The 15,366-nt window shown below is 36.9% G+C and overlaps 1 protein-coding gene across 1 annotated transcript in view; it reads left to right on the plus strand.

Moving 5' to 3' along the window:
• Positions 1-9,546, plus strand: part of ADAMTS19 (ADAM metallopeptidase with thrombospondin type 1 motif 19) — a gene marked incomplete at both ends in the record, with an annotated part of 133,456 nt that extends 123,910 nt beyond the window's left edge. Inside the window, 2 exons of the mRNA XM_084278841.1 lie at positions 6,240-6,417; positions 9,395-9,546. Coding sequence (XP_084134967.1) covers positions 6,240-6,417; positions 9,395-9,546 — 330 coding nt within the window. The remainder of the gene's footprint in view (positions 1-6,239; positions 6,418-9,394) is intronic.
• Positions 9,547-15,366: the final 5,820 nt, after the last annotated feature.

The raw sequence follows: 15,366 nt of genomic DNA on the forward strand, positions 1-15,366 counted from the left end.
CAAAGGTAATGACCCGTATGTGGGATCATGTATTTCAGCTTTAAAAAAAAATAAAAGGGCTTGGGGTTCAATTGGCTCCTAAGATCTCAGTTTGTGACTTTCTTTTGTATTTTTTTATATACATTTACCCCAGTTATGTGCTATTACTTCAGATCTTCATGATTTAAAATTTAGTAGATACAGTGAATGGAAATAAAGTCATTGATAGGGATGAGGTCTTACTTACTACTTGGGTAGAACTCTTACTTTTAAAACTTGAGAGTGCTAGACAGCAGGATGCTGTTTAAAAGAAAAGACTTTTGTGGTACAAACCAGCTTTTTGACATGTGTCTGTAAAAATTAATAGATAAAATAGTACAAATTTTGAAGAGAAAGGGGTTTCTTGGAAGTTTGGGTTTTATCCTCTCCTAGGACATTTCCTTTATGTCCTTGGGGGTTCTTTGAATTGTCTTTTTATTAGAAATGCCATATTCCTTTAATTATTTTTATGCTGATGAACAATGCTTTTTCCTGCAAGGTTTTCTACAGAGAAGCAGGATAGCATTGTGATACATCTTAACATTAAATTATATACTCAAAAGCTAGTATTTCCAGTTCTTCTTAAGAGTTTGCTTACATCAGTCTAGAATGATATGCTCCAACTAATTTCATTGAAAAGGTTAAGGTAATTATGAGGTCATCAGATCTAGTTATTTCCAGATATTGTTTGCATGTTTATAGTTATAATTACTGGAAAGTCATCTTCTGCCAAAATGCCATGCTGTGATATCTCAGATGTGAAAGTGTGAGATACACTAATGCCTTAGTCATCAATGAGCATTAATGGCAGTAATATATGCAGTACCTAATTAAAAAAAAAAAGAAAAAGAAAAAAAAAAAGAGAATAAAAAAGGTCCAGATTCTTGAGATGACGTGATGTTGGTTTTCTCTATAGCCTATCTCTAGCTTAACTCACCAAAGGTGAGCTGAGGCTCTGTCTATCTTAGTTAAAAATCTCACTTCTTTTGAACAGTTATCCAGTATTAATTATTACTGCAGTAAGAAAAGCTAGAAAGAAAAAAGAGAGGGTGATGACAAGAAAAATAAAATAAGTAAGGACAGCTTAAACTTGGTAAACTTAGGGTAGACCAACAGCAGCCTTTTTTCAGCTAAACTTAGCAGAAGTTCTGAATTTTAAATTTGGCATTCACATACTGAGGTGTTGGGTGTGTCAGAAATGAGAGAGGCAGAAAGACCTTCCTGGAAATGATGCATGGGAGAACTCAGAGTCCTTCCTCAGTTTGGATCCGTTAGTCCCTCTTTCTGTATTAGTTATACTATTCACAAATATCATTTTATATAGGTTAAAAAAGTTCTTAAATAAGATGCAGATTATTTGCTTTGTTTAGTATCCTTTAAGAACATTGCAAAGATTGCAAAAAGACTACAAGCATGTCAGCAAATTCAAATTCTGCTGCTAAAGTCTGATTGCTTGCTATCATTGTTTCACACTCACTTTATGAAAAGGTTGAAACCACTTATAATGCTGGAACTGATGAACCTATACATAAATGATTAGGAATGCTCTGCTAATAATTTCCAGTAGAACTCATCACTGAGTTTCCTTATGAGCACATCCCTCTCCACTTTGAATGCTACTTAGACTTGTAAAAGCTTTTTTATTGAACAAATCCATTTATTCTTGAAAATAAACAGTCCAAGTAAATTCTGGTAACATTGTCATAGATTGGGTTTTTCATTGTGGATTGTATCAGCCTCTGTAGTGACTGCCTGATGTCTTGGCAGAAAGATGCATTTTGGCTGTTACTGTCTGCCAGTGACAATTTTTCCCTTAATTTAGGAATTCCTACTTCTTACGAAGGCCAGCTGGAAGCAGCTAAGGCATTACAGCACCTTCCTCAGCTGTTGGCCTTGGGAATATGTATTCTCTCCAGAATATATATCTTTGGCGGGGAACAGAGAGAAGGAATCTTGGGTAATGGGTGTGCATGCCAAGTGCAAGGTTTGTTATATTTAATGCCTAGGTTTCTGTCCTTGCAATTATGTCTAAAAGAAGTTCAAAAGTAGGACAAAACTCAAACAGGGTGGGTAGATTTTATTTGAAGTAAAGAAAAACTTTAAAAAAAGAAAAGCTGTTAACTGTATTTATCCAGAAATTATTTGTAATCTTTAACAGGAATGTTTTACATGTCTTGCCTATTGAACAGTTTTACAGTACCTTTAGGACTGCAGCCAAAATGCACAGATTAACAGCCACATAAAAAAAATCTCTGACTGTATATTAGAACATTTAGTCTAAACCTACAAACACGGTTGTCCTACGGGAATTTTTGCATATCATCTACATGGCCTTAAAGTGTGGGTCATCTGAACAGTCAGAAGTAAGATGTAATTAACCACAACAAAAATAAAGTATGTCATATGCAGAGTGATATTTGGGAGGTTAAGAAGGTGGGGAGACCTATAGAAAAGTATTGAGCTATAGAAAAGTATTCTTCATTCAATAGTAATAAGAGTTGTGAGTTTAAAATAATCTGTGATCTGCTGATTTGATTCAAACTGCTACAGATTATTTTGGAGTGGGCATTTGGTATAAGTTATATATACATAACCTTTATATTGATATATATTTATATATAAAATCAGGGAAAATGCAGGCAGTTTTGACAGATTGCTTTCTGATTAAAGTCACTTCTTAATATGTGAAAACAAAAGTATTTTTTGTTTCCTGTAAGTTGAAAGTTCTATTACAGTCTTAAACATGGCAACTCCAGAAGTGTACAGAAGTTGTGCAGCTTTTGCTACATACCACATCTGCTACACATCCAGTGCTGCACATCCAGTGAGAACTATTTGCTTCAGGTTGAATATTAGCAGTGAAAGATATCCAGAAGTGAAGAAAGCTTAGGAGACAGTTTTGTAAGAGTCCATTTTAGCTAGAATGCATGCATGCATATGCAGTAAAATGAGTACCAAAATCAGGATCAGAGCTGTTGCTTGGAGTTGCATGTAGCTGCTTGTAGAAGTTGAGGTGTCTCATGGTGAAATTGGAGTAAGTCTAGATATTTATAGAGTGAAAATGAAAAATACTATGTATCCCTTTTATCCTCCAGTATTCAGTGGCTGCTCTCAGTTATTCCAGGATTTAGCTGCTATCTATGCACCATAAATTCACTCGGTTCACTTTAAGACCACTTTGCAAAAAACCAACAGGATTCTCACTGTGTACAGGGCAAATGCACTGCTAAAAGCCCTAAGTGTGTTTTCCCTATGCGATGCTATTTTATGCTACTTTGAATGTGAGATAATATAGATACTGTGAAAAGATACCCTTTCTTTTTTCTGGCTTCCAATCAGTAGAACTGTCAATTTCAAAGTCAAACACTGATGATGGTGATGTGTGAACAGGGAAGAGTACAGCTTGACTATCAGATCCCTGGTTGACTTTAAAACACTAGTGAAAGCATCCCTTTACTTGTAAATTGATCAGGCTGTCTTTGAAAGTTTTGAATTGCAAATCAGTGTGCTAACCTTTCCTCTTGAGTTTTCCCCAAACCTCTTACTAGGCTTAATAAAAGTTCTCAGTTTAATAAAATAAGAATAAATGCAAATATAAAGATCAGTAGATTTCTGTGATAAAACAGAAGGTAAATTTCTTATTTCCTGCTTTGCCTCATATTTCCTATATGAAATTTTATTTTATTACACTTCCATGTCAGTTTACCTTTGAAAATTGGGATATTAAGAAGTAGGTCATGCAAGGCTAAAATTCATTGTTTGCATTTCTGGATAGAAATATATATTGCAGTGCTTCATAGCTCTTTAAAATAGGTCAGTAGCAGCTCAGTCATCAAAGGGATGTTCATTCACTAGTTATGATGCTAATGCCAAAATCTTGCCAAATTCTGCATAGAAACCTGAGACCTAAATACTGATTAGCCAAGAGAGAGATCTGTCTGCTTGTTGCGTATTGTCTCAGTTGCAGTCACAAGAAGCTTTCAAGCCAGGGCTCATTTGAAAACAGAGAATATATGACTGCTGCCAGAGTGCTCTCCACAAAAGCACACTCATACATGAATTTTTATGCTTTATCAATTAGTAGATTAACAACTGAAACCCACTTTGTCACCAGAAGTCTTGTGTTTTCAAATCCTTTTCTCCCCTCTGATACTCCAGATGGCTAGGTTGTACCTACTCATTTCAGGAGAAGCAACGTTTAAAGGCAGATAGATTAGGAGATCTTATGTACTATATCCACCTGTAGCTGATGAAAGAAGATACATACCTATTGCAAACTCACACATACTCTGTGCTTAGTAAATGTCCAAGTGTTCTACTTGCTTCACCTTATTACCCTCATCACATTATCTTCCTCATGTTATCTTCATCTTTCCTTCATTCACAGATTAGGGGGGAGGGCAGGGGGGGGAGGTTGAAGGAGGTGCTTGTGTTAGGGTTTTTTTAGATTTTGCTATTCCATTGTGTCACTTGCTATTCCATTGAAACATTTCAAAGAAACTCTCTGAAATTATGGAGAGGGGAATACAAAAAGTGGCTGGAATTTTGACAAGATTAAGACCGATGTTCTGGTGGCTATTGGTAATTGAATTTGCATATGTATATGTGTAATTATACATGTTTACCATGTGCATAATGTTGGCCATTATAGGTAGTGGAAATGTTTTTATCTGCACAGAGCAAAGGTAGAGAATTCAGGAAAAGGAACTCAGTTGATAGGCTCTTTCTCATGCAATCAAAAGCAGTCTACTAAACTCAAGGTTGATGACAGATTTCTGCTTTGAATAAACTTCAGTACTAGCTAGATTCAGTCTTGTAAATGGCGTATTTGTTCATATGCTAAGCTGTGACTGCTATTGCATAGAAAATTATGTATTTATAACTTAATACCTTTGCATGCCTTGGCTCACTCAGGCTATATCTGATTAACTTTGCAAGAAATTATATTTCTTTACTGACTTTATGGAGTTTCTCCTTGTATACATCACTTATAGCAGAGGCAAAATCAAGTCAATTTTCTATTTGTATAGAATGACAGTATTTGATTTCATGTGGTTACAGGTTAAAGTGTGCTTTGGACCTTTTTCAGTCTCCTAAAAACATCTTTCAAGTGTATATCCTAGTCTCTTGTACCTCTCTTTTAATGTACGCATTTGGGTTCAAGCTCTTTATTTCTCATTTGGCATGTGTCTTTCCTCCAAGTAACATAAAAATGTAATTTTAATTAAGATTATTTTAGAACAAAAATATTTTCAGGATTATACGGATAGTAGTAGTGTAAATTTTCAGCCAGTGCTCATATCATTCATTGAAAGAAAGCAATCACTATTTGAATATGTCCTCTATAGTAAATTTCTCAAAAACTTAATAAAATTTGGGGGTACTTGAGTCACAATCATTAACAGGGAGGAGCAAATCTGGGAGGGGTTTTTTTTTAACCAATTTGTAGTTAAAGCAATAGAACATTGATCAAGGGACACAAACATAATTAATGCCCTGTGAATTCTTGTTTCCAAAAAGTCAACAAAAAGCAAAGGCAAAAGCATGTATTTTATTGATCTGAAATAGGCTCGGTATGCATCTCTACAGCACTGCCCAAATTTTAATTCTAATAGCTTATATTACTGTTAGAGAAGTAGAATGTTACTATCATTACAGTGCTCAGCTGTTTTATTTTCTCACCTCATTCTCTGTGGCAACAAAATGGGAAGATTGATTAAAGATCAGGTAGCATATCTCACATTGGGTGTTTCATTTCTGGGGTGTACATGGAAATGAAGATGTGACGCAGACAGGAGGCATACACGCTGCTCAGTGGAAAAAACACTTTTGCACAGGCAAGAGTAATGGTTTAATTAAAAATGCGTGTCTGTGAGTGTTTTCTTTTATTCTATCACTTTCACCTCTAATGAGAGTAAATAATGATACAGATGGAGGAGAGCAATCCGTGCTCCCTTCAGGCACATTGGTGCATTTTGGCTTCCTCACAGGCTTTACAAAATGGACCTTGACAGCAACAGGATACTGGACTCAGTCCTTCAATACTGCTAATTTTTTTGTGTTTTTCTAATTTATTTCCATGTGGCTAACAGAATGGAAGGCAGAAACACTGACAACTGAAGGAGCAGCCACTGACTTCACCTGCACTGGCATCTCACCTTCCATGTTTACAGAAAAAAAATACCTTTTGAATTAATGCATGTCTTCTGTGTGTTTTCCAGTGCTCTGTCACCTGTGGCAAAGGGATGCAGTCCCGAGTCATCCAATGCATGCACAAGATCACGGGAAGGCATGGCAATGAATGCTTTTCCTCAGAAAAGCCTGCAGCCTACAGACCCTGCTATCTCCACCCCTGCAATGAGAAAATTAACGTTAACACAATAACATCACCCAGGTTAGGTAAGCAGTCAAAATGGCCTGTTCCCACTGGAAATCTATTTTTAGTTCCTTCTCTCCACAGAGTATTAACAGTTGCAGTTTAAAAACCGAGGTCTAGGATTCAGGAGGTATAAATTCTATGCAAACTCCTTTGTCTGCCTGAGTTTTCCAGTGTGTACATCAGACTGTGCCTTGGTATGGTGAGGGGTTTTGTTGTCCAAGGAAGGACCATATTATGGGATTGTATGACATTATGGACACAAAACATTAAAGATGAAAATAGTATAGACATTATAAACATATTATATATGTCTATGTATATATTTGTCCACTCAATTTTATGAAAAATTTCAAAATTAAGAAAACACTTTGTTTTATCTTTAAAAGCTCTGAAAACTATGTTGTTATGGTATTTGTGAGATCAAGGAGGCCCTTTTTAGTTCCTCATCTACAGAAAGCTCTTTTAATTTGCCTTTAGTTCAAATATCTACAATCTATGCATGAAGGATTAGGACAAATGAAAGAAAATTACTAGTATGAAGAGGTACGCTGTTCCTGGAGAAACTCGGGTCTCTGTCTTAAAGAAATCATGTTATTGCATAACTACAGAACTGTTAATTCTGTTGTTATTTCCTGGTGGATTGTTGATGATGGTCTTACCATTAGCACACCAAATCATTCATCTGTTTCTTGAAGATGACTGGGGAATGTCAAAAGGTTTGCTGTAAGACAGCATACCCATTCCAGACGATTTTCCAGAGCCCTTAAGATAAACCCTTCTGTCAAATAGATTAATCCTGCATGGAAAGCTAGTCTTAATATTTCAGGCTGTATGTATGTAATCCTTTGTTTAAGACAGTGAGTGGTATTTCTCTTTGAAGTTTTTAAAGCTTAAACATTTCTGTGTAGTAGTCATTGTTTCATATGACTGGATAAGATGGCAGCTGTTGCATATGACCCTCTCCTCTGCTATTTCACTGTTGTAAGGTTGCCCTTCATACTTTACCTTTCTCTGTACAACTAGTCATTCAGAACCAAGAGGCCATCACTGATGCTTTCCCTCTGGGGAGGTAAAAGCAGCTTTGTGTCACAACAAATTTTCACCAAAAAAAAAAAAAAAAAAAAAAAAATACAGCATCAGATGCATTAAAATTTGACAATGTGGAGTGCACAAAAAAAGGATTGGACTATCATAGAATGGATTATCTAGCAGTAATGTCGGTAATCTACAGGTCAGCCTCATATAGCAGAAGTCAGGATTCAGTCCAGTAGAAACATTGCCATCTCCAAAATAGATAATGCAAAGCTTCTCATGAATATATTGATCATTTTGCCCTTCAGTTCCATTCATTTTGTGCAGTATAGATCCTCTGTATTTGGAGGTGGGGCTAGCTCAAACTGATGTGCATTGCACCATATTGATTGCAACATCTCCATTCATATGGTCTCGGTTTCTTTTCTTTTTGATTAAAAAGGAGAGTTACTCAAATCTGTGAGATTCTTTTTTTCCAGTTCAGTGTTTAAGATGATTTTGGGGTAAATTCTGTTTCTTGTGCCCTATTTTTCATTGTTTTCCTACATTAATTCCGTGTATGTGCAACACTTCAAATGACTGAATGTGAAAAGACTCAAATTCAGTAACAGGTTCCTTCTATGACAAGCACAAACAAAACATTTAACAGATGGTGTCACAAGAGAAAAGAGAACACACATGAAAATATGCCTGCTTTGTAGAACATGCATACAACCAAAGTCAGGTTTCTGCATCTGAATGTTTATAGCCAATAGTGATAGCAATTGTGGGAGGAGGTAGAATAAACCAAGCAGTGGCTTTTCACACTAGTGAATGCCTTCATCATTTTAGGTTTCTAAGGAAGAATTTGTTAGTCAGGGATTCCCACCGACAGAAAGCAGCAACAGACACTAACCTGAATAACGGGGCGAAGATAAGACATGAAAGTTATGAAGGTAGGGATTAGTGGAAGAGGGAAGACCCATTGCAGTGATTAAAAAGAGGATGATACATTCAGACCAATGTATTGGAAGACAATTCAAAAAAATAATAATGTACTTGTGAGAGAGAAAACAATCAGAAGAGTAAGAAATGCATAGTAATTGTGGATTTCAGAAGCATAAAGTGTGGAGAATTAGCTTGGACAAGTGTAATTGCCAACATATCAGCTTCATTGGTTCCCTACTGTGTCATTTTTCTAGATAAAATGTATTTGCGTTATGAAATGTACTGTAGAACTCGCTAACTGTCCTTAACCTTCACAGGAGTGCCTCATAGTGTGGCACCTGCAGTATTCAAGCTAGCAAGATAATATATTTCTGTTCCTTTGAACAAAATAGCCAGGCAAAACTAAAGGTCTAGTAGGCTATTTCGCTTGCAAAGAAAGATGGTCTAAGACATTGTGTTTGATTTCCATTCACTGACAACATGGTACAGGGTCTTGATTTCTTGAGCAAATCTGATCAGAAAACCAGCAGCAGTCTTTGTGCTTTAATTTCTACATTTCCATACCTGCTCCTGATTTTAAAATAAACAAATAAATCACCTTCTAGATGACACTGAGAACGCCCTGCCGGTATTACTCAAGCTGAGGCCTCCTGTTTTTTTGAGTGGCAACTTGTGCCTAACGCTGAGGGCTATTTTCAGCTGGAGCTGCTGCTCCGTGTGGCTCTGCTGCCTCCAGGTAGCTCTGGCTCCAGCCCCAGCTAGTGTCTGTGTAGTTCAGAAAAACGTGCTTCACTCTCTCATGAAGGAGACAGTTAAAACAATTAGTTTCAATGGAACTTAATGAATTTTATAAAATGAAAACCAAAAAAATATTGACAGCAGGAAGGTTGAGGAGTTTATGTCTGTCTTTTGTTGAATATCTACATCTATTCTCCTTTCCAGATACACTTCTAGTGTCCTTGTCACTTTTGATACCTGATTCTTCACTAATAAATGTAGCTGTAATGTATAGTTGATTTTGTTGTTTTTGTTTCACAGCTGCTCTAACATTCAAGTGCCTGGGAGACCAGTGGCCTGTATACTGCAGGGTGGTAAGAGAGAAGAACCTCTGTCAAGACATGAGGTGGTATCAGAGGTGCTGTGAGACGTGCAGGGACTTTTATGCGCAAAAAATGCAACAGAAAAGTTGACCTCTGTCAGGATAGCTAGCTTGCAGCCCTTTGCAATCATATTATTTATAACACACAGACACACACATACATTCACGCACGCTTCTTCAGACCAAATATTATCAGATTACATATAATTTAATAATTAATTTATTTTTGCCTGCCAAACATCCTTAATTGTTTTGGTTACACAGACAATTCACTTTAACCTCTGATATTTTTTAAATTAATTTTTATATGAACAAATTTGGATACATGTATCAACAATTTAAAAAAATAGTAACTAATATTTTAAATGTTTATTTTCAGTAGGGTCGTCTCTCTGTTGCCAAAAAAAAAAGAAAGAAGTCTTGGTATCTTGAATTTATTTTAATGTAGTTGCATAGGTTTGTTGTATATGGAAATAAAGCCCTTTTTAATTTTATTATATTTTTGGCATTCAGAGTCAGAATGATCTTGTGTATTTTGCAACAGATGTTGAGGTGAGTAAGCCAACATTATTGAGCAGGTTATTACAGAATGTATTGTTAAATTAGTTCATTTGATTTAGAAACAAACTGAAGGGGATAATCTACTGTAACTTATATTATAAACAAGAAAATTAAAATAGTTAAGTAGGGATTTTGATCATTCTCATGGACACATACTTGAACACAAGTATTGAATCAATGAAACACTGTAGAGATTTACACTGAATCACTGTTGCACTGTTTGAGGTAGTGTAGAGAAATGCAGTCCTAGAACTTTTACCATCCTATGAATCCACATCTGTACTGTTTTAACATGTCACTTGATTTTAAACATTTTGAAACAAAAAACCCCATGCCCCTATATACCTTTGTGTGTCCTCTTGCAGATTTACAAATGGAAGAGTTGTTCCTCCTACCACTTGTATGAATTAATCTGTTAAACATTTTCAGTTCTCTGTTGATGATTTAGAAAATAGCTTTGTAACACTACTTTAGTTTTATCTTTGTTTTATGAAAAAGTCTTTATAAAATTAAATGTTTTACAGTTTTGTGAAACATTATGGAACAGCTAAAATTTTCCTTATGAGAAAATACTGTACATGATTCACATGATTTTTACATTTTCAATAAAAAGTAAAGCTTCTTTTGTTATTTGCATTTTCCTCTTGTGTCTCATAGCTGAAACCATCAAGCCATGCATCACAGCACATACACCTACAGTGGTCCTTAAAACAAATGCCTTCTGCCTCTTGACTTAGGCACCATTCCGCCACTGAAGAGAGACTTGACACTCTGTGAGCCTTGATAAATGGAAAGTTGGGGATAACAGAGTAATATTAAGTGGGAGAGGAATTAGTTATCACAGGTGAGTCCTGCAATCAGTAAACTGGGCAAGAGGAGAGGGGTAGGTTCTCTACCTCCATTTTGTGATCCAAATCTTTAGGCATGCTCTGAAATTACGTGGGAGAGCAAACCCTCTAAAAAAAAAAAAAAAAAAAAAAAAAGAAAAGAGAGCTGTAGAAATGAGTCTGAAAGGCATTGTATTTTCTACTCAAAGCAAAAAAAAAAGCATCCTTATCTGAGTGGTTGTTCTTTTTAATTCTGTGCAGAGTCTGCTGCGATGGTGTGATGTAGATATCCACACAAGTTCATAAACTGAGGTCCCCCCCATCAGTACTGTGATTCCGTCCAGTGTTTTGGGTTTTTGTAGCAAGGTTTTAGGGGGTGGGAGGGCGGAGCTGCAGTGGTGGTTTCTGTGAGAAGCTAATAGAAGCTTACCCCTAGGTCCAACAGACCCAGTACCAGCCAATACTTAGGTGCAGTCTTAACTCCCATTGAACTCAACACATGTGCTTTCAAATAGCTGTACTGTCAAAATCTTTGGTTTGGCATCTTACTGCTGCATATTCAAAACCTGCATACTAGAATATGATTTCAAATTAAGTTACTTCTGGTTTTTAAAAGTGAGTAAGGAAAGAAACATAACCAACATGATGAAATGTGATACTTTGTTTTGTATAATTAAAAAGTTTCAGTGCACAGAAAACTCAGTTACTCTTGGGCATAACTCCTCAACATCACAGACGCATGTTTGAAGTTCTTGAAGGTCTAATGGAATTATTGTAGTTAGCAGGCAAAAGAAACAATCATTATTTTGATTTTTCTTCATGCTTATTTAGTACCAAGTCCTGCTAACACTCCTGCGCTCGCCAGAATCACAAGTAAAAATCAAGTGAAAGGAAAGATGTCTGCAGCCTGGGGCCAAAGTGAGTCTTTCGTGAGTCACTGGTATCATCTGCACAATTTTGAACATTTATGCACTGCCCTTTTCTGAATATTCAGAGATATGGGGACAGGACAAGGGGCAATGACTTCAAGTTTGAGCATAGTAAATTCTGAGAATGGAGAAATACATTTAAATTCTGCCTGTATCAGTTGGAAACATGTGATGTGCTGAAACTGTCCCTCTCCCCCATGGCCCACATATACAACATCATAAAAGAAAAGCCTTAGGGGTGGGAACCAGGGGTAGAAAGTTGCACAGAAAAATGACGTCCTTTTTAAATGCAACAGGTAAAATCAGGATGTTTCGATGCTGATAGCTCCAGCTCTTTTTCCTTCAGCACCTGTAGTACAGAACCATTAATTAGATGCACGTGAATCATTTTAAAGCAGTTCTGAGTCCACATAGCAAAAATGCCTTTTCTTTCTCTGCATGTTTTTGAAAGCAAGTCAATTTTACTGCTTCAACACATTGCATAATCATTCAGAGGAGCAGCACAGACCAGAACATCTGTTCTGTCAGAAAACTACAGTGCTGTTTTGAGAATGTGCCCATCTGGTGGCCCACGTCCCAGCTGAGGGGGTGTGCATGGATGTGGCTGCCCTGCAGAGCCCTGCCACAGCCCAGCGTGACAGTAGGCAGCCTTTTCCAGCTGTGGTCTGGGAAGCAATAGCCACCTGCACTGGTAGACATTCCCACACAAGCTTGCTTGCTTTTTTGGATTTGGTCTTTCTTTTTCAGCAGCAATCCCTCTGCATTAATATACTTTCCTTCCAGCCTGATGTAAAATTTCAACTAATGAATGTCAAATTAGTCAAGTGCAGCTGACAAGTAAAGTGAAATCTTCTCCAGTTCACAAGGGCTGGAGTAGGTTTCTCTGCTAATTAAATCCTATTTAGACTATTTTGTTGGATTAAGTGGGATTTAAGTGGTGCACAGGCTTGTGCTAGGCTGCTGTGCATCGTGCTTACTCCACAGATACCTGCTGGCTAGCTATGGCAGTGACCAAAAGCTACAATATTTGCCATTTCTCATACCTTTCTTAAAGAAAAGGAATACCTGAATTTTAATTGTGTTGTCATTTATTCTGAAGGGAATTTGCTGCTTTCTTCTGGTGAGTGTGATTAAGGTTATGGGTTGTTTGATTTTTTTTTCCATTCAGTTTTCATTGTCATCCTCAGTGGCAGAGACACAGCCATTTGCTTATTCTAAAATATATATTAAAAGTGAGAGCTTGCCTGCAATGATGAGACCAGTGAAGGCCCTAAAGCCTAGAAGGTCAATTGTAAACAGCAAATAAACAGCACTTGGAACAAAAGGAATGATGCTGCATTTATTTTCAACATTTTTATCCATGGCATGAGAAAGACAGTAAAAGCTGAGATCTTCAGCTCTGCAGGTAACATTAAGCTACTCTGGTTAACCAACTGTTGCCTCACTTGGCAAGAAACTCAGGAAGCTGAGTGATTGGACAAGATGTTAGCCGATAAACTTTCATGTGGGTAAATAAAGTAGTATGGCTGTGGAAAATAGCCTAGACTATTCCTGTAAGGCACTGAACTTGCAACTGGCAATCACAGAGGTGGAGGAAAAAATCTTGCTGTCATTAGTAACAGAAAACTGAAGTTATAAACTCTACAAGAATAGCAGAGGGGAAAACCAAAACCCAATGAATGTTGTCAGAACTGAGGGCATCAGTTTTCCTATTTTGGACCTGTGAGTATGCCACTTTTATGTTGGCTGTGCTTTCATGAACAATGTAGTGGAATTGTAGTGTAACATATTTTTAGAAGGCAAATAAATGAGCAAGGCTAGACCAGGTGACTTACAAGATGAGACTAAAAGCGTTGGTCATTGAGAATGGAGGGGAAGAGGCTGAGATGAGCATTGTCAAGATTTAAAATATCCTGAAGGTAATTGATAGGCTGTACGTAGAGCTCTTGTTCTTAAAATCCTGCAGTAAACAAATAGGGTATCCTTCATAAAACTAGTATGGAAATCAGTTTAAAACACATAGAAGTAAGCACTTTAGACAAATGGTCATCAGGTTTTGAAGCTTGCTTCTTGAGGAGAAGCAAATCAGAAGATTTGAAAAGAAATTAATCAAATTCATGGACAACATGGGAAGAGACACTCTAGCACAAGACACTGTGTGGCTTTTGGGGCAGTAGGAGGAGAACAAACTGCAGAAAGTGGCCAGGTGTACAGTCTCCCTAAACAGCATCTCTGCTTGTCTCTTTCAAACACAGTGATAGATCCTGGGCCTGAGGGGTCTGACCTAGTGTAGTGTGGTTTATGTTCTTACATCACATCTAATGAAACAAAGTAATGTCAACAAGCAAATTCACACAGCTGCACACTACATCTTGTGCTACAGCAGTAAAGAAGAATACTGTGTTTGGAGAGATGCAGGAAAGGAAGTTTATGAAAGAAAGCATGCTTGTATATACCCAGTTGTTCTAGAATTATTAGTGCCTTAGCTCTGCACAGGGAAAAGGCAAGGGTGGGGCGGGAGGGAGGGGTTGGGGGGGGGGGGGGGTGGGCAGCAGCTTCATGGGAATCCCTTAGAGTACACTGTATAAAGTGTGTTAAGTGTTTCAGGCCTTCATTACACTCCAGCGAAACTGTTTTCAATGTAGCAGCAGGTTCCTCAGCAGCCCACAGGTCCACTCAGAAACAGGGTCACTACTCTTCTGTGACAGCTTACAAATACTCTAGGTATGACTACATACTCGAAGGGCAACAGCTTAATAATGTTAACAGATACACTGTAAAATAATTGTCAATAATTACGCAAAAGGAAAAATAATGTGCTTTTTAAGTAGGTAAGGGGTTTAACTTACACGTATAGCAAAGTATACATTTGCCACATTAGTATCTCACATTATGACATGTAAAAAATAATACACTGGTTTTATTTTCTTTTAAAATTTCAGCAGTCTTCTGTAAGGAAAGTAGAATGATCTGATTCTCTAACCTATCTGCAAGGCTAAAATTTTTGTTATGTCCTAATTATCAGCACTAATTTGATCCAAAATAGGGTATTTTTATTTCAAACAACATACTTTCGAAAACATATCCTCCATGGTAGTGTGATCAAATCCAAAACATAGCTTAGAAAACCAGAAAGGTTTGGGAAAAAAATGTTACAGTAAAAATCAGGAAATTTCTTTTGCCAGTTGCAAGGTAAGGGGCATTTCATTAGCTGAAAAACAAAAGAACATAAGGCTTAGAAAATAATGATGGAATCATCAAATCTCAGAATGAAATAATGAATGTGAAGGGACTGATTTTATGCCACTCAAGTCACCAAGAAGTTTTGTATTCATTTGAACAGGAGCAGAATCAATTCCCTGAAAACTTCTGTTATCAATTACTTCAAACTTACTAATATTTCTGAGGGTCAGGAAGAATGTATTGTGAAAAAAATCCCTTAACCTAAAGAAGTCCATGTCACAGCCGTTGTGGTAAATGCTACTGACCCACACAGCACAATGGAGCCTTTTAATACCGCTAGAAGAAAGAAAAAAAAAAAAAAAAAAAAAAAAGCCTTGCTTTGCACTGGGAACTGCTTCTAATTTTCGGGCC

Source organism: Gallinula chloropus (genome assembly GCF_964237585.1).
Source record: "Gallinula chloropus genome assembly, chromosome: Z".
NCBI classification, from domain to species: Eukaryota; Metazoa; Chordata; class Aves; order Gruiformes; family Rallidae; genus Gallinula; species Gallinula chloropus.